The sequence below is a fragment of the Camelus bactrianus genome, chromosome 11 (genome assembly GCF_048773025.1).
Source record: "Camelus bactrianus isolate YW-2024 breed Bactrian camel chromosome 11, ASM4877302v1, whole genome shotgun sequence".
NCBI lineage: Eukaryota > Metazoa > Chordata > Mammalia > Artiodactyla > Camelidae > Camelus > Camelus bactrianus.
Window position 1 is genome coordinate 20,797,431 of NC_133549.1, and position 20,267 is coordinate 20,817,697.

General features: G+C 44.3%; 1 protein-coding gene and 1 non-coding gene across 3 annotated transcripts in view; one reads left to right on the forward strand and one right to left on the reverse strand.

Moving 5' to 3' along the window:
- DOCK1 (dedicator of cytokinesis 1) overlaps positions 1-20,267 on the reverse strand; it is a 484,307-nt gene that overhangs the window by 169,304 nt on the left and 294,736 nt on the right. For both annotated transcript variants that reach the window (XM_074373399.1, XM_074373400.1), the window contains exons 28-29: positions 12,161-12,262; positions 5,371-5,465 (exon numbers count right to left, since the gene is read on the reverse strand). In XM_074373399.1, coding sequence (XP_074229500.1) covers positions 5,371-5,465; positions 12,161-12,262 — 197 coding nt within the window. The remainder of the gene's footprint in view (positions 1-5,370; positions 5,466-12,160; positions 12,263-20,267) is intronic.
- TRNAA-AGC (transfer RNA alanine (anticodon AGC)) lies at positions 17,477-17,549 on the forward strand. Its single transcript has one exon. It is a non-coding gene; the product is annotated as a tRNA-Ala (tRNA).

Here is a 20,267-nt window from a genome sequence, read left to right on the forward strand (position 1 = left end):
TAGTGTTCTATGGTGTCTGTAATTTCTATAGAAAATGGTTGTATTACAGTATCAGTGAGATTCTGCCTTAGAAGTTCACAGCAGGACTCCACAGAGCTCAGCGATGAATGGTGTCCCCAACAGCATATATTTCTTTTTTTCTTCTGATTATATGTATTTAAGTATAGTTGGTTTACAATATGTTAATTTCTGGTGTACAGTACAGTGGTTCAGTTATACACACACACACATATATATATATTCTTTTTCATTATAAGCTATTACAAGGTATCGAATATGGATGGTTTCCTGCGCTCTGCAGTAGGACCTTGTTGTTTATTTTATATATAGTAGTTAGTAAATGCAAATCCCAAACTCCCAATTCTCCCTCCCATTCCCTTCCCCCCTGGCAACCATAAGCTTGTTCTCTATGCTGGTGAGTCTGTTTCTATTTATAAGTTTATTTGTGGCCTTTTTTGTAGATTCTGCATATAAGTGAAATCATGTGGTATTTTTCTTCCTCTTTCTGGCTCATTTTACTTAGGAACAGCATATACTTCTAATGGCACCAAAAAGCTAAGTAGGAACATCTTGACTTCAGTGCTTAAAATTTACTCAAATAAGTAGTAAACCTTGGGAAAGTTTTTCTTTTTTTTTTTCTAAAGACACTAGAATTAAAAACAAAACAAAATGAAATACTCTCTGGGAAACAGGAGGCTATGGGTTCTGGGAGGTATGGCCTATATTTAAAAACTGGCCCTACCACTTCCCAGCTGTGTGTCTTTTGGCAAGCCAAGAAACCTTCATGCCTCACCTTCTCCATCTGTACAGTGGGCATGAAAGCAGAGGCTGTCTCAGAGTGCCGCCGGGGGACTGAGGACAAGACCACTTGCATCTCCCCACAGAAGCGGGAGCACATCAAACGTCAGCCCCTCCTTAGCCCTAGGATGCAAACGCATCGCACAGCACAAAGAACGTGGGTGCCAAATGAAAAATGAGATCAACTCGTCACTCTGAAACAGGCATTGAAGCAATGATGTTAAAGCAAACTGACAGGTCACCAAGTCAGATGTCAAGATAGTTTTAAGTTGTACCTCGTTGACTGCACAGTGGCAATACCTCCTTCAAACACCCAAATGATTCAGCTTCTAAAATCCAATATTGTGTGGTAATCGAGGGAAAGGGGGTGGGAACAGATAAACTGGGAGTTTAGGATTTGCAGACACTAACTACTATATGTAAAACAGATAAACAAGTTTCTACTGTAGAGCCCAGGGAACTATATTCAATATCTTGCAGTAACCTATAATGAAAAAGAACACGAAGGGGATATGTGCACATGTGTGTATAACTAAAACACTATGCTGTACACCAGAAATTGACACGGCACTGTAAAATACTATACTTCAACTAAAAAAAAGGTAAAAATAAAATAAAATAAAATAAATAAAACCCAGTATCATTTACTCAACAGAGGGGTTAGTATTTTGAGGCAGTGGGGATGTAAGAGTGAAAATGACCATGATCACAGCCCCGGCTTTGACCAGCAGGTCAAAGGCCCCCTCCGTGGCCTGCTGTTCGGCTGCTCACGTTGGCTGGGGAGCTCCTTCCTGCAGGACGTGTCAGCTGTGAGGGGAAGACAGGTTTGCTGGGGCTTCTCAGGATCAGAATCTCTGCAAATAATAGTGCTCTACTTGGTATCAACAAAGCCCCCCTACACATGTACACAGACACATACACGTATGTGCCTGCACACACGCACACAACCACACGCATACACAAACGTCCCTACACACACCACACACACTCACACACGCGCGCGCGCACCCACTGCTCATCCTTTGGAAGCGCTGATGGAAGAAATGCTGTCGGCTGGAGGACGTGGCCTCAGACTACTAGAATTCTTGATGAGACAGTTCTGTACAACATTTTATGTACAACATAAAATAAACCGCAGGGATTTTGACATTCCAAGTGTTTCCCTTGGTGTCATGTCTTTTAGGGCTGCAGCCCACGTGCACACTGCACAGGAGAACGGGACAGCCTTCCGGCTCCACACTCTAATGCTATCATCACCGACGCAAGACTTTATCCTCAGACGTCTCCAGCATCTTCCTTGTTAAGAGGACACAGCAGACTGGAGCGTCTCCCTGGCAGAGCTGTCTTTCCCAGAGGACAAATAACTCTCCTCCGGTGGCTGAGACGCAAAGGTTTGGGTCTGAAATGCCACCGCATGCCTGCACCTCGGTCCCGCGGCTGGGCCCTGCAGAGGCGCACGTGAGGGTGGAGGCAGGGACCGGGCTGGCACTGGTGGGCGGGGGGGGGGGGATGCACGGTCCCTGTGAGCCGCCCCCTCACCCGGAAACAACAGAACATCCTGGGAGAAGCGGGACGTGGTCTCTGGAGGAGGAAACTGACCGCAGCGCTCCGTGCTCTGAGTCACAGGCCACGTGGCTTTCACCCCCGTGCAGTTCCGGACCTCAGTGCCGGCAGGAGGAGGCAGCTGACGGGGTAGAAGGAAGAGGAAATGCAGCAACCATGATGTGACAACTGAAAACAGACTCTCGGGCATCATAAAAACAGCATAAAAAGAAAGTGTGGCTGCACATTCCTCAACGGGGTGACAGTTAACCTCGGTGGAACCACTGGCAGTGGGGTCACTGAGTCACACAACTTCGGAGAGCAGACGGCATTTGAGCTTTGCAGGAGCAGTGCCCCCCGCTCCCCTCCGGTGTGTGGAAAGCACAGCCTGGGTGCCCGGACACGGCCACTCTGCAGGGGACATGCAGGTCGAGTCCACACGGCGTGCCCATAGTCCACACCCACCGTCTCCCCGACCGCGTGTGGGGCTGCCCACCGGCCTGACACCAGCGTCCTTTAGTTCTGGTGGGACGGAATCTGTGGTTTCACTACTGACATGGCAAGTCTGTCTACCTGGTCTAGTTAAAGCAGAGGCCCCCGGCCACCTCACTGCTAGACAGCGAGACTGGTTTGCCATTTGGGGCTACGGCCCCCGGCAGAGCCAGGAGCAGCTGAGTCTACGCACAGATCCGAGACAGCCGACGGCGTCTGCTGTTTGCATGTTTGGTTACGTGGAAAACAGGCCGTTAGAAACGTGAGCACTGCAGCTCTTCAGACTAATTCTACATTGTCACCCACAAAAGGTGACCCTGATAGAGGGAGAAGGAAGACTACTCCTGCTTTAAGCTCCTCCCTTTCTGGGTGAGGATTCAGATCCCAAGAGAGACCAGGTGGGAACACAAGAAGCCGAGGTCAGGACCTGGGTGCTGAACAACCCCCAGGCCACACTTCTGTCTACAGCTATGAGATGCACTCTGAATTCCCAGATGTTGTCTGATGCGTAGAAGATTTCAGCCACGGCAACCTATGACGTAATTTGGTTCTGTGGTGGTTGTTTTATGGGGGGTAATTAGGTTTATTTATTTATTTTTAATAGAGGTACTGGGATGGAGCCCAAGACCATCACGCAAGCTAAGCACACACTCTGCCACTGAGCTATACCCTCCCCACAATGTGACACTTTACATGGACAACACTCCCTTGGGCTCCATCGTAGCAGAGGCCTGCTCAGAGCCCTGCAGCTTACGGTCCACGGGGCCGGTTTCATCCCTGCTGTCCCAGAAAGTCGCACTACCCAAAAAAAGGCAAAGGGAAAGGTCCCTGCTGCTGTGAATTTGTTCACAGGGTGGACAAACTCATTACAAAGAGGCAAAGCCATCAGGGGAAATGCAAATTAAAACCACAGTGAGATACACCACACATCTATCACAAGGGCTAAAATAAAAAGTGGTGACAACAGCAAATGCTGGCAGGGACGCGGAGAAATTGGATCACTCTTACATAGCCAGTGGGAAGGTGGGACGGGGCAGCAACGTTTGGCAGTTTTTTGCAAAACTAAACAAGGAATCACCATGTAACCCAGCATTTGCATCCCTGGGTGTTTGTGCCAGAGAAATGAAGACTTAAGTTCACACGAAAACCTGTACAGGAATGTTCATTGCAGATATACTTGGGTCTTTTTTTGGAGGGAGGGCTTAAACTCTACATTATTCAGCATCGGGATTGCAATCTCTGCATTCTTTTATTTTTATTTTTTTTCTCTTGTTTTTAATTGACATAAAGTCAGTTTACAATGTTGTGTCAGAGCAGATATACTTGTAAAAGCCCTGAATTGGAAATAGTCCAGATGCCCTTCAACAGTAAAGCGGTCACACCATCTGTGACACAGCTCTGCTAGGGACACTGCTCAGCAGTGACAAGGAACAAACCATTGATACAGCAACTTAAACGCACCTCCAGGGAATTAGGCAGAGGGAAAAAAAAAAAAAAACAGCCAATCATCTCCTAAGGTTACATACTGTAGGATTCCACTTATGTAATATTTTTGAAATGACAACATTTTATAAATGGAGAATAAATTAACGGTTGCCAGGGATTCGGGAGGGGGTGGGGCAGTGTCACTAATAGGAAAGCACCTCATGGTGAAGGAACGTTCAGTGTCTTCAACGAGGTGGTGGATTCAAGCATATACACGTACACGTGTGAAAAAATTGTATGAAACTAAACAGAAACACTAAGCACAAGTAAAACTGGGACAATCCGAGTAAGACGAGTAAATTGTACCCATGTCGGCTCCCCGGTTGTGGGATGACGCTGCGGCTGCAGGAGGCTCGTCACGGAGGGAACCTGGGTAAAGAGCGCACATGCCCTCCTGTCTTACTCCTCCCACCACACAGACTGTGAATCTACGACTGTCTCTGTAAACACCGCAGCAAGAAAGAAGGGGAAAAAAGAAGCCATCACAAGCTTCTTCTAGAAACCACATGTGCTGGAGAATCCTATGATCTTTGTCGGCACTCACAGAAATTATAAAACCCGACCGCTGGCCAACTAACCAACAGCGCCCACAAGGAAGATGATGAACGCAGCACATGTTTCATATTTAATAAATATAATGAAGATGCTCATGATTTTTTTAAGCTGAAATATGCAAAACGCAAACACTTTTCAAAAACTCCCATAGAGCTGAGAATCGCTTTGGCTAATGCATACAGATGGTTAACGTTAGATGGGAAAACCAAAGGCAAACAGTACCCCTCTGCCCTCGACAAAGGCTAGAGGGAGGGCAGACCCCGTTCACATCTGTTCTTCTCCAGTGGGCAGAGCTGGAGTTCTCAGCGCCAGAGCCCGGTGCTGGCTCAAGGAGAGCACCGGGTCTCCAGGCCCATTTCTCCAAGGAACTATTTGCATCACGGACGGCGGAGCCCCCTGCAGGTGGCGGGAGCGCCCCCGCGGCATCCAGGCCACACCAGCATCCCCACCAGATGTGACCGGGCACCTCCCCAGAGGAGAGCGTCCCCCTGTACTCACTTATTCTGCATCATGTTCATGATCACCCAGTCGAAAGGGTAGACGTTCTTCCCAATGAGGTTCTTAAACATGATGAATGTTTCCATCAGGAAATCCTGAAATGCAAAAAAAAAAAAAAAAAAAAAAAAAAGACCATTGAAATAGCCTACCCAGAAAAAGGTGAAGACCAACCCCCCAACCCGTGAATAATGACATTATAAATGACCTCATTTGTTTTTTTAGTTGAATGGAAACATACGAAAAAGTAATGAAGATGTACTTCGCAGGAGCTGTATGTTACACTTCCTCCTTTCTGTTTGCCTGAGCACCTCCTGTCCCAGAGAACTTCTTCAAGGACATAATAAAAAATAATCTCTGGGCATGTCTCTCTAAGAGTCATACAGAGTAAATCCCCAGAGGTTACAGAAGTATATATGCATACTCTTCCTGCTTAAAGGAATACGTTTTTCCAAACACAACATGCAGGTTGTAACTATTTCTTCCATTTCCTCTACACACATTTTTCATTGCGAACAGGGCCTGTCAGGTTGATTCTATGGTATTATTACCCTTTCCTTTTCCTTATGTAATTTAACAAATGAAAGGCTCCAATAGGAACTCCTGACCATCTGCACCTATTCAGCTGTCCGTAAATCATTAGAGCATGTGGTCACGCTGCCAAACTCTTCTGTGTGGCAGCACTAAATCCATGGGCTCCCCAGTTATGCCTCTGCTGTCTGGTGGATGGCTCTCCGCATTTCACTAGTGGTGCCCTGATGCCCCATCCTGCTTCCACGCTGATCAGACTGGCCCTGGCATCAGGAAGGAGAAGCCATCTCCTGGTGGGGCCGCTCGGCGCCTGTCAGAACTAGAATTTCTTGAATTTGATGGCTTAGTGCTTGTTCTGAGCTACCCTGAATGAAGCAAGTGGTTACCCTGAAAAGCACACATCCCGGGGTTCCAAGAGGCACCACCCCTCAGGATGGGGTGGGAACAGGGCAGGCGACGAAGCATTCACACAGGCAAATGGGGCCGTGTTCAGAGTTGGTCCAATGAGCGGATGTTTCTCATTTATTTAATCTACTGAATTATAATGAGGTACAATGGCTGTGAAGACCAAGGTGGTGAACAGAATGGAAGCAGCCAAGAAAGAAATTCCCAGCACAAAGTTCTACCCAAGAACTTCTTGCAAAGAGACACGATTTCCATTACAGAGCAGCAATAAGCCGGTGTCCAAAGACGCGTTCTCTGCAACATTAACAGCAATGCCAGGTGCCAGGGAGCCACGTCTGTCACGTGAGATTATGTCTCGAGCCCCCTACCCTGAATAAGAACGTAAGCAGCAATCGTGATCACCTGTTTTATAACAGAGGCCTCCAGTGCAGGAGAGGTTAGGAGCCTGGGCAGAGTCAAGACGGAGAAGTCAGCCCCATGTCTTCCAAACTCTGCCCACAGGAGCTCTGACCCCCAGGTCGTGTGAGGAGGGGTGCTCCAGGTGCCCCCTGACGCAAGAAACAGCTCCCCTCCCCACTTAAATGACTGAAATTCCTATTTCACTACTTAAGTTTCCCCACTTTGTCAAGAGTTTCACGTTTTAATGACCGGGTTGCCTACTTTGCGGCTGAGAGCCATAATTTAGTCACATCTCTATTTGCATGAAATTGCTGGCTTTCTTGCTGATCACTCCTCAAAGCCTAATAATTGAGAGACAGGGTCTGGTTTTTATTATTCTGGAAGAGAAGCATATTTTCCTAACTCCATTTCTTTTTTTTCTCTAGGAAACACAGTCCCATTCTTCATTAGTATGGCTCAGCTGTTGAATTTTGGTACTCTGCTGATCAAACAAAACGCTGCAGATTGTGGGAGATGAGGTTTTGCAAGGCTTCCCTGTCGGTCTGCATAATTCACCAGCCATGGCGGCGGTCCCCACCACTGCCTTTGCCTAGAACGGCTGATGAGACTGAACAGACGACTGCACAGCTACCTCCAAGTCGACGAGGGGAGGTGGAGGATTAATATGGGATAATTTGTGAAAATTCCATCATTTAAATCAATTCATTCTGGTTGCATTTTTTAGTTTGATTATTCACAGGATGCTCCATACAATAAGTGGACAGCCCTAACCGCAGCCATTAATGTCTTCCATAGGCACAACCTTAGTTTATAAACCCGTCTGCTTCTGTCCATCCCTAGCCCCACTTACTTGGGTAACTGGTCATCCTTTTTCACCTGGACTATGGGAGGGGAATCCTAGCCCACCTACCTATGTCCATTCTTGTCCCTCTTGGTCCCCACGCTTCACTTAGAGTGAACTTTTCAAATTACAAATCTGATCAAACTATCAACACTTCAAACTCCCACTGAACTCATGTCCCCAGGGGCTTCCCAAAGTCTTAGATTAAAGCCAGAGTCTTGATTCTCAGAAGTAGGAAGTCACCATTCTGGAGTAACTATTTCAGACAAGGATCATCAATAGATGCTAAACTTATCAGATGAAAGATTTCCATAGGACCTTTGCCAGCGTTCTGTGGATGCCAAAATATCACCTAATGATTACCTAATAATTGCAAAGGGGCATGTATCTTCACCATAGGGGGCTCTGGCAGAAACTCCCTTTTAACCACGTGATCAAACCTAGCATCATCGGTAGCAGTCAGCCTGGCATTTCCAGCCTCCCCACAGATACAACAGGAAATACGTAACACTAACTTCTATTTCACTTGCCAAAAGGGTGAACTTGAACTTTAGATCAAGCTTTCAGTTTGCAGGACGTAAGCCTTCGCAGAAACAAATCTGCATCCAAGGCAGCACTCAAAAATTCCAGAACTGGGGACAGTCTGGCTTTCTCTCTTCAAAATAAATAAATTAATAAATAACAAAGTAAATTGAAATGAAGTGAAATAAAATAAAATAAGCAATGCCATGAAAGGAAAGAAAAAAACAGGGTGATAAACTTATTGTAGGAAAAAAAATAGATGAAAGAGAAACAGCCAAATATAATGGGTGAATCTGGACTGGCTGCAGACTTGAGAACGCCCACAGCAAGGACAACAGGCTAGGGAGAACTGAGGAGAAATTTGGATACAGATGTTGTGAAGAAATGGTTACGTTCTGGAAGGACCATCAGGCCACTGGACATCGTCTTCGTTCTTGAGAGAGATTTGATAAACCACTTCCATAGGTCTCGTGTACTTACAGGATTTGGCTACAGAGAAGGAGATACATGGAGATACGCAGAGGAGGCGAATACGACAAAGCGCCTGCAACTGCTGAATTCAGATGACAAGAACAATGGCTTTCACTGCACTGTGCTCTCCACCTTTCTGTATGTTTGAAGTTTTTCATGATAAACAGACGAAAGAGTACAACCGAGATGGGAGAGTCAACTTGAGACCAGCAGACTGTACCCCTGGTTTTGATAGTGTCCTATAGTTTTTGCAAGATGCCGTTGGGAGAAGCGGGGTGAAGCACTCGCAGACGCTCTGTGGTACTTTTTACAGCTGCATGTGACTATAATTATCTCAAAATAAAAAGTTTACTCAAAAAATAAATGCTTTCAAATAATTTTAAAACAGGGGGAACATAGTAAATAGATGACACAGGATTTGAAACCAAACAAGCAGAAAAACACAAAGCCTCTTAGCATGACCCACGGGCTCCTGTGCGGTTTGATGCCCCAGCACGACTCCGGGCCCACCTCACCCCCCATACACTCGGGCCCCGGGCACAGACTCCTGCACACGCTGCTCCCTCACCTACAGTGCGCTTTCTTCTGTTCCTCAATCTTCCACAATCCTCTCCTTTGCAAAGAAGGCTTCCTGAGCACCTGACTCAGCCAGCCTGGCTGCTATACAAGGACCATCCTTCTGGACCATGGCTAACCTGGGTTATCTGATGGACTCCCTGACTACCTGTAATAATCTCCACTAGCCTGGGGCCCACAAGAGCAGAACCTGTCCGCTGTCACTTCCTCCACCTTGTTAACATGAAGTTGGTCTTCAGTACATTGCTATTCAATGAATTCAGTATAAAAGGATTCTGCACCCTAGACTCATCCAGTGTACAGAGTCTTTTTATAAAGTTTCATTTACAGGGAATGGCCACAAGAAATAAAGAAACAGATGCTCATTTCCATCACACAGATGATTAGATAAAGATGTGGGGGGTGTGTGTGTGTACACATATATATGTATATATACAATGGATTACTATTCAGCCATAAAAAAGAATAAAATAATTCCATTTGCAGCAACATGGATGGACCTGGAGATTGTCATTCTAAGTAAAGTAAGACAGAAAGAGAAAGAAAAATACCATATCATATCACTTATATGTGGAATCTTAAAAAAGAAAAAAAAAGACACAAATGAACTTTTTTACAAAACAGAAATATATTCACAGACATAGAGAATAAACTTACAGTTACCAGGGAGTAAACGGAGTGGGAAGGGATAAATTGGGAGTTCGAAATTTAAGGATACACACTACTACATAGAAAATAGATAAACAGCAAGTTTCTACTGTAGAGCACAGGGAACTGTATTCAATGTCTTGTAGTAACTGAAAATGAAAAAGAAAATGAAAAGGAATATATTGTGCTGTATGCCAAAAACTGTTTCCTTGTTTATCTATTTTCTATATAGTTGTGTGTATCTGTTAATCCTAAACTCCCAATTACCCCTCCCCTCCAGCCCTTAACCCTTTGGTAACCAAAGTTTGTTTTCTACGTCCATGAGTCTGTTTGTGGTTTGTAGGCAGTAATCATGAGGGGACGAGAGTACGAATGCAGGGTGTCATTCTCTTTCTTTTCTGGTCTTTCCACCTCATGTTGTGTTCCACCCTCTCACTGTCTTGGGGTCCAAGGGCCATGTGAGAGACTGCACAAGTGACAGCTCTGAGGCATGTGACTTTGGTGTTGACAATAGCTGTGATTTTACATCGGAATGACTCATCCAACTTTCAAAAAAGGGCTAAATTTGAAAACCTGAGGTAGCACTTCATACGAGGAAGCAGTCTTGAGAAAATGAACTAGGCTCTTTTCATATCGCATTACTAATTATCCCCCAATTATTTAACACGAAATGATCTTTTATTTTTGTGAGCGGTTTTCAGAGCAGAAAAACAGTCAGTCTCCGAGTGGAATTAATAGATAGGGACACACTTTACAAAGGTTCCGACAGATGAACAACAATAAAAAGGGTTTACCATCCTTGTAGTATGAATTCGTGATACTCAAACCACAAATGCCGTTTTATCACGGAAATCAAATCGTCTGCAAATAGCTGATGCTCTGAACTACCGTGTCTAAGGAAACAACGTCCCTGGGGAAATCAGGACCACGACACGTACCGAGTAGCTGGTGGCCGCTCTGTGCACAGAGAGAGGGCACACACTTGGAATCCAGCAAACGACGGTCATTTTCAAACACCATTTTGTATAATCACTTTTCACGACACACTGAAGCTCCCTATCAACAGCACCACTTAGCAACTGAAACACTTTTAACAGTTTTCAGGTGTCATAGGATTTGGATCATGTGACTGTTCTGATAAAGGGCAAATTATGAACTGGGGTCTTAATGTGTTCAGCATGGCTAATGCTTCTCACTCAGAAAACTTTATTATTCAGCCTGACCTGTGGTCCAAGAAATTGTTCACGTGGGTTCAGTTACACTTATGCTTCCACTGATCAAGACAGGGTGGAGGGATACATGCAGCCTGAAGTGTTTCACATCTCAAATCTGATTTTATGAAGCCATAATCACTGAAGACTCACAGGACAGAAATGTGGTACATATGACACTGGTCAGTATACCCCTAGGTTAAACTGCTCGTTAATATTAAAAATTAAAACTAAACACACAGACACACAAACACATACACATTCCTGCTCCTTGACTTTTATTTGAGGAAAACTGCTGTTTCTTAAAGCATAGATTTTTGTCTCCTTAGAAATTTAAATACATATATTCATTATTATTTATTGTAGTACTGTATATAGAAATTTAAGTATGTACACCTGCACACCTATATATAGTAACAATTAATAAGGTATTTTTTTTAATTAGAATTAATCCTTTTGTAGAAAGTATTAAATGCATTGTCCTCTTCCCATCCCTTAATAAGACAGATGTCACTGCAACCAACCTTGTCCTACAAACACCAGTAGAACTTGCTGTCGTCTGTGAGATCCAGGGGCCTTAGAAATGGAATCTGTGCTCCCAGACACCAGAGTCGAGGTGAACCTCTCCTCGGGGACCCTGCGGACACATTTTGGTCGCAGCTTTGCAGGGGACATGTCCGGTGGTCAGGGACGTAGCCCCTAAGCGATAAATCCACCTCTATCGTACTTTTCCTAATTAAGCTCCATCACAGTTGTACCGAGGGGGACTAGAGAACTATTTCGAGAAAAGCTAATGAGCTTCCATGATTAGAGCTAATTAATAACAGAGCACGACTTAAGGCTGAAAATGCTCTCTGGCTTCTGCTATTGAAAGTCAATCAATAAATGTACTGGAGTTATGGTAACATCTCCACATTTTCCATGACTCCAAAGCATGGGAGAGAAAAGAACGGAAGTTCTCTGGCCTGACACCCTGAGTCGCTCCCCAGGTCGGCATGAGGAGCCCGTGTGCACGCCAGGACCCTTGTCTTCCTACAAACACACCTTTAGTTAGACCGTCCGAGGTGGCTTGTGAAGTCAGGTGCAGGCAAGTACAAAATCATATTTTAAACAGAAATATTTACATCAGTGTCTTTTCAAAAAGGCTGGCCTCGACACACGGTTATATGAAAGTCAAAGTTACACTCACCACCACGTCTGTCCTCATCTTCCCGAAAGTCTTGATTAAATGGGCGTAATGATAATCTTCCATTTGCCGTAAAATAGCTGTCATACAGGCCACAAAGTTCCCCTGGAAACAAATCAGAAGGCTCGGTTAGACGAGGGAGAGCGACACTCACGGAAGAAGGAGACGTAAACCGAGCCTGGGCTCAAAGCCTGTCAGGGAGAAGCCGGGAGCGTGGCTGGCCGGCTAAGGACCGGGCACTCCAGCCTCACCACCTTCTGCTACCAGTCCTTCGCTCTAACTACATCCAGCGCTGCCTGATAGATGGCTGTCCAGTCCGGAGAAAACAAGTTCTAAATATTTTTGCATTAAATATGCAAAAATGCAAGACAGGCTTGAAATCACCGCCACTTGCGTTTTGTGCTCTCTGCAAAGTCGCTGCCCTCACTATCAGACGCAATGCGTGCGCAGCCCCTCCTCTTGGGCTGTGGCAAAGAGAGGGCTTTTATTTCTCAAAATCTGCCTGTGTCCCCCTTGACCAATTTGAAGGCAGTCACCACCAACTCCACAATGAGTTATGGTCCAGTTCTCCTCCAGGAGGAGAATGTGAGGAGGAGGGCGGCCTCATCAGAATGTAAAGCGGGAGAGACGGGACTTCTCCTTCCAGGCAGAGCCGGGAGGAAAGCAAACGAAGGAGGGAAAAGAAACCAAACCAAATCAATACATGGAGAAAGTAAGGGGCCAGGGCATTTAGCAACAGAAGCAGCCAGGGTGCGCGTGGCTGCAGGTGTGGACGGGTTTGCGTGCACAAGTCTGTGCACGTGTGTGTGTGTGTCTGTGTGGGGGCCAAGGGGGATTTGGTCCGGCGGGTAGTCAGGCGGTTAAACAATCCTGTTGCTGTTAACTGCCATGTATCACTTCTGAGGTTCATGGCTAACAACGTCCTAAAAGCCTTTCTTGCTTTTAAATAATTTTCCCCTAAATTAATGACATTTCAAAAAACGTGGCACATTATCCTTTCTCCCACTAAACCAGTACAAGTCTGGCAAAATTATAGGAGGAGACATACTTTGAGACATGTCCCTAATTCTGCCTTATTAAGTGAGTTCACAAATTGCATTCTTTCACTAACTCTCCTTTTACAAGCAATATATTTGAACGCCTAAGTGTCTCTTGTATTAATTTCAAATGTACTCTCTAAAGTGAAATGCTAAAGTCCATTTTTTTTCTGATCCATTTTATAGCTGTAATATACATGTATGCTTCCAGATGAGTCCCCAGAGGGTACATTACGTGAGTTGAACAAATACATTAATGATAATATGGTATCTTCCGTTTGCCCAGAGACGTACATTATTTGAGAATGATAATAATTACTGAGATTTAGATTCCAAGTTGGTATTCAGGGAAAAAGCTAAGTAATGCTGGTTTTACACTGAAAGAAGGATCTGTAAAATGGCAAAATGCCTATTCATGAACATGAATTTTTAAAATTTGTAAATATTTGGCATCCTCTTGAGTTCAAGAGGAGCTACATTTGTATCTTCTTTACACTTCATGAGATGCCATCTTTTGGATAACGGTCTTCACAATGTTACATGTTGATAGATTACAATGTGTCAGGCACTACGCAGATTACAATGTGTCAGGCACTGTGCTGCAGCCATTGGAATCATGGCTCCATTCCATCACACCACAGATTCTCTTCTTGTCCCATTTTATAGGCAGTAAAACTGAGGCTGAGAGCTGTTTCCCTCTCAGTGAGTATATCAAAAACCAGCTGTGAACTCAGCACACCGGCTACAAGTTGGATGCTTACCAGTGGAGCTAATTTTCCTCTTTTTTTTTTTTTTTTTTTTTTTTGGTATATCGAAGTATAGTTAGTTTACAATATTGTGTCAATTTCTGGTTTCCAGCATAATACTTCAGTCATATATGAAAAAACATATATTCATTTTCATATTCTTTTTCACCATAGATTCATTTTTCATATTCATATACTTTTCTACCAAGATATTGAATATAGTTCCCAACATTCCTCTTATCTTTTTAATTCTTTTTCCAAGAAATCTGAGGTCCCTGCCAATGGCCAACATGAGGCAGAGACTCCCTTTCCTGTACGTCTGTGGTCATCAGAGAACGCTGGGAAGAAAATACAGAAATGTAAAGATGGCCATAGACAAGGCCCCACTGTCTGCCCTGTGCGGGACTTTCCCTGCTAGACAAGGCACTTTTCTAGAGCAGGAGAAGGCCTCTGTCGGTCCAGGTGCACCTGGCAGGAGCTCGTATTCATTTTCTGCAGGTTAAAAGAGTAAAAGAATAGGGCCTGACACGGTAGAATCACCGAAATCAAAGTCAGCTACATAGAATTAGAAGCAATAAACCTATGTACTGTCCTAAAAATGCTAAGCTGAAAGAAGAAAGAAAAGAAGACCCCAGAGCAGTCTTGAAAATGCAAAGGGCATGAGCACTGAGTAATATTAATGAAAAAAAAAGAAAAAAAAACTAGTTCATCAGGAGTCCAGCCAGACACTCAAACAGGTGACGTGGACATACTCAATTTAGAGAGCAGAATGCCATATAATGCTGAAAAATTCATGCAAGGCAAAGGCTAGGGGAACTGACACGATGTAGAAAATGAAAAACTGAAGAGAACAGAGCAATTTCCATAAAGCAAGTCTTGGGAATTCTTCAGTGGCGGGTCAGGAGGCCTGCTTGTGGAAGGGGACCGTCACAGAGAGAGAAACTAAATCTTAACAGCGATGAGAAGTGACTGGAGTAGCTGGAGAAGGAGATCAAGGGAGGTCACCATCACGAGTCAGAGGTCAAAAGGCCAGGAGGTGCAAATGAGCTCTTTACTTAACCTAAGGAAGTGTTCCAGAAGCACAGTGTACTGTTCAGCCTTTCCTTTCTTAGAGGAACCAAGTCTTGCTACTTTGGTCCTTTCCTAAGCTGAAGCTGTGGACCTCACTCCCAGAGAGTTAACACGCCTGTCAGATTTTACAGAAATGCCCCTCCCTTTCCTTCGGGATGGAGTCCCATCCATGGGGCCAGTATCTTTAGAGAAGAAAGTGGCGGACACCATGGAGCGAGACTGCTCTCCGCGGAACCCTGCAGGGCAGGCTGGTGGATTCTGAGGGCAGATGCAGTAGGTGTGGAGAAGCTGCATTTGAAACCAGCAATATACTAGAAACAGGCACGGGGTAGAACGGCAAAAAGAAACTTATTCTGTAGGCTCAGAATAAAATCACTCTTCTGTGCTTTTCAGTTGATTTATTTGAAATGCATTTAGAAGTCATGGGAAGCTTTTATCTTACACAGTGGGTAGGCTGGCAGTAGGCTGGGGATGATTGTGCAGAACTCCTCCTGGAACCTGAGCCTGGGGACCGGGTTCCAGCCCCAGTGGCTGGGTAAAAATGAGTAAATAAATAAAAATAAGACATATTCCTTATGGCTTCAAAGCCATGCAAAAGAGGAGCAGAGAAGTCAGGAGGCAGTTGCAGAAAATTTAAAAACCAGGACACGGAAGGCCTCATAAACAAAAAAAAATGTGAACTTCATTAGTAATCAAAGATGAAAATGGTATATCATTATTTGCCTGCCAAAATAGCAGAAGAGTATTTAAGTGGTGATAATGGTAGCAAGGACGCAGGGGATGAGCACTCTTACACGCCGCTTGTGGGAGCACAAATTGCTATAACCTTTTTAAAAAGCGATTTGGCAACAGGTCTGAAAAGTCTTGGGAGAAAAATACTCATCTCCTCAGGATAATTCGACTTCTAGCAATGCACCTAAGGCAGTCATTCAGCACGAGAAATGTTAAGCCCAAAGATGTCTGTTGCATCCCTGAAAACATTTGAATGTCCAACAGCTGGAAACCGTATAAGCCATATGGTATTTTGTAGGATTCCGAGATACGATGCAGGACGCCCAGTTCGATTTGAAACTTAGATAAATATGCCCCAAATATTATCTTGGAAATGTTGCATGAGCCAGTCCTACACTAAGAAAATCATGTGTTGTTTATTGCAAGTTCAAATTGAACTGAGGGTCCCATATTTTTATTTGCTAAACTACACGGCTGCACCATAGGGGCAATGATTAAATATTATGCAACCTTTAAACATTAATCTTGAAAAGAGGAAACACTTTAAGAGCACGAGAAAATGTTCACAGATGAAAAGCAGAGCTAAGTACGGTACATATTTCACCAAAATCAAGAATACAGCACAGGAAGTAAAATAAATAAAAAGAAGAAACAACTAGAAGAAAAGATACGAGAGAGTCACTGGAGTGGGAGAATGACCCCAGGTTACTTTTATAAACAGGAAACAGACTAGTATTTTAAAAGGTGGTCCTGAGAGAAAAAGATGAGTTCTCCTTTTCCTGTCCCTGTCCTGAGTCCCCACTTCCCACGCCCTTATCCTCAAAACTCTCCTTCATGGGGCTTCCTGGTCCATGTGGACCAGGTCACTGTTCTCATGGCTCCTCCAGCCCAGGACTGACCTTGCCTCTGAGCCCTCCAAGAACTACCCCCCACTCCCCAGTCTGACATCTGCGTGGGACCCCAGTGCTCTGGGCAGGTGGGTGGGTAGAACGGAGGACAGGTAGACTGGAGCACTGGTGGTGGCACAGGGGACACAGGCAAGTGAATATAAGATGTCACTATAGAATACGTAGACCAAAGGGTCGAAAAAAAAAAAAAAAAAAAAAGAAAAAGAACAGATTTTGGAGAATGGGAACATAGGATGAGTCCTTTTAAACGGTATCTTTTGTCCTCTTTGCCCAGTTCAAGGTCTAAGAATGAGCACATGAACGAGAAGGACAAAGTCCAAGGTTTTTAATTCACGGTCCTGAGTTGTGAAGATGCACCTCCTTTACATAATAAAGTCAGACTGAGCCCTTTGACTTGAACAGTAAAGTATGAAACGGCTCTTTGTAGTTCTGTCAACCAGTCTAGAATGCTTCCTAGGACCCTGGGGCTCACATTTTGCATGGGGCACGCGGGCTGGGCAGAAACTTTAACGCTCTTCCAAGTGCTCAAAACACCCAGGGATTTTGGAGCAGGTCCACATGAAAAAGCCGTTGGAGCTGCAGACAGAGCCCCAAGAACACGGAGTCTGGAGGGTGGGCACCAGGTCTGAATAGGAGGAAAATTCCATTTATGAACTAGGGATTCCACTTCATGATGGCCAGTGATGACTTGTGAAAGTTCTAAACATGCTTTCACACAGGCAAGCACTCTGAAGAGGAACAATCATTTGTATGTTTCATTTCAAATATATCGATGAAAACAAACCTGATTCATAATCATCAATAAAAATGAAAGAAAAAGTGGGGGGAGGGTATAGCTCAGTGGTAGAGCGTGTGCTTAGCATGCACAAGGTCCTGGGTTCAATCCCCAGTACTTCCATTAGAATAAATAAATAAATAAACTTTATCCCTCCCCATTTTTTTTTATTACAGAGAAAGTAATCTTCCAGTGATATTGCTAAATGAATCGTAGTGAAGGTGGGAAGATTTATGACTTGGTGGATACTGAATGACTTTCATTTTGGTGGACATTCCAGCCAAAGAATCGATGCTGTATGGCAACATTATGAAGACAAGAATATAGAGAAAGGGGATGTAGCTGAGAGTCGAACCCTCTATTTCAGAGGCAGATGTGGCATGAAATAAACCCCTGTATGGATAAGCTCTTGGACAGGTAAGATGCAAGCCCCTGAGAGCACCAAGGCTTTTTGTTTTCGAGAAGGAACGCCAATGGTGAAATGTTTAAAGATCCCATTGGCTATGAGGAAATTTAAAAGAGAAAAATAGGGAATCTAAAAAGATAACAGAAGGAATATCTCAAAATGTCATTAATTGGCCCATAGTTTTCTCCAAAGTTTCTGCAGAGATGATGTTTGTGAAAATATACTTAGGGGCTTCTACACAGCAAATGAAAAACAATTCAAAACATGCACTCATCTGTTTCCTCACTGAAAATTGACAATAAAGAACATTTTTTAAGTCCACAAACCTACAAAGACCAAGAGAATGAAAAGAGACACAGCTGCAGACGTGACAATTCTGGAAGGTGGCAAGTGCATGCAGGGCTGGCTGCCCGCTGCTCCAGAGGAAGGAAGGGGGTGAGTAGCTACCAGGACTCCTGTTGATTCTGGGCACAGAATCCTAGGAAGGGTCAGAAACTGGACATGCCAGGGACTCAGAAAGGGAGGCACATGTGAGTTGGAAGTCAAGAGCACTGATGTCTTTAAAATGTGAGCAATATGCCCAGTCCCAGCATGTCCACCAAAAGGAACCTGCTCACTCCCGGCTGGGGACCATGTGTTTATCGTCTGGACAAAGCAGAAGAGACAGCGTGGCCAGAGTCTGGCTGAAACTATCCAGTGATTAGAAACCAATCACTGCAAATTCTCTACTCTCCGCTCTGATCAGTTCCCAGGAAAGCAGCAAGGAATTTTCAACTAAGCCCTTCCTTCTGCCAGGCTTCGTCCTAAACTAAACTGAAACAGGAGGCTGAAAAAATCCTCTTTGGAGAAACTGACCAGCCCAAGAGCATAATCCACTAACCTCCCATCGAGATTCTGACAGTGTGAAAAGCTCAACTCACATGGGCTTGCCATGCAGTGAAGCCCACCAGCCTCCAAGCTCCATGCACACATGGCAAACAGAGGGTCAGATCAAGACCGCAGCACCTCATGAGTGAAGTCAACCAAGCATTGATAAAGGAGACCAGAACAAACAAAAACAGAAGCCAGAGGAATGGAAGAATATTTAGAAAATATAAGAGCATTCAAAGAGCTATCATTATGACCCTCAGGTAGACACGAGATTATATTCCTAAAACAAGAACATAATGTTATGAAAAGAAATAAGGAACAAAGACAAAGGAAGGTTTTTGGAATATTTAAGCTGTATAAACAGAAATAAACATTTTAATAGAAGTGTTGGGATATAAAACTAATGAAATCCTCCAGGAAGTAGAATAAGAAGGCACACACAGGGGAAGAGAGAGAGGGAGAGAGACAGAGAATAAGAACATCAGAGAATCCATTCAAGAAAGTCAATATCTAACGACAAGGAATTCCAGAAAGAAAGAACACAGAAAATGGAGACAAAAGTACTTTTACAAAATGATAGAAGACTCATTAAAAAACGATTAGAACTAGAAAATGAGTTCATCAGATTGCAAGATACAGGATCAAAATACAAAAATCAACCATCTTCCTATGCATTAACAATTTTATCCAAAAATAAAATTCAGAATAAAAAATTCATTTACAAAAACACCAAAAAAAATGCTTAGGAATAAATTTGACAAAATTATGTAAGACTTGGACCCTGAAAACTACAAGGTAGTGTTGAAATAAATTAAAGAGGACCTAAATAAATGGAAAGGTACCTCATGTTCATGGACTAGAAGACATAATATTAAGATGACTATACTCCCCGAATTGATGCACAGACTCAACACAACCCCTAAGAGGCCGAGTTCCCCTGAAACTGAGGTCCTCTGCCCAGTTGATGATGAACTTCTACCCAAAATGCTACTCCCCTTCTCGTCCAACACCTATTCCTCTCAAGATCAGGGGCATCAAAGGAGAGGGGGGATTGCAACTAGCTGCAAGCCCCTGTGTCCCTGCCCTTTAAGTAAAAGGATTTGGTTCAGTCTCCTGGGCCTCCCCCGAGTCTCAGAGGGCTGGCTCAAGAGTTACTGATTAGCAAGAGTGAAGATGTGGAAACCAAGAATACCCACTGGGCCAGGAAACTGGTGCTAACTTAGACTGAACACCAGCCACATAGCAGAGTCATAGAAATACCAGTCCCTTAAAAGAGGTAAAGGTCTGACACACAGTCTCAAGTCGCTTTTAAAGGAAGCAGACCCTCCCAGATGGAATCTGCTGGCTGCCAGCACACAGACCCCAGGTGGGTGGGAACCAGACAACTGGTGACACTCAAACCTTCACTCTGATGCCAGCCAATCTGGGAATTGAGCACAAGTTGATCACACATCCTCCCTCACGCTGCCTCTAAAACTTTTGTCTCCTAATTGGTAACTTGGAGATGGTCTTAGAACATGAGTCCGCCATCTTCCCAGATTGCTAGCCTCCTGAATAAAGCAACT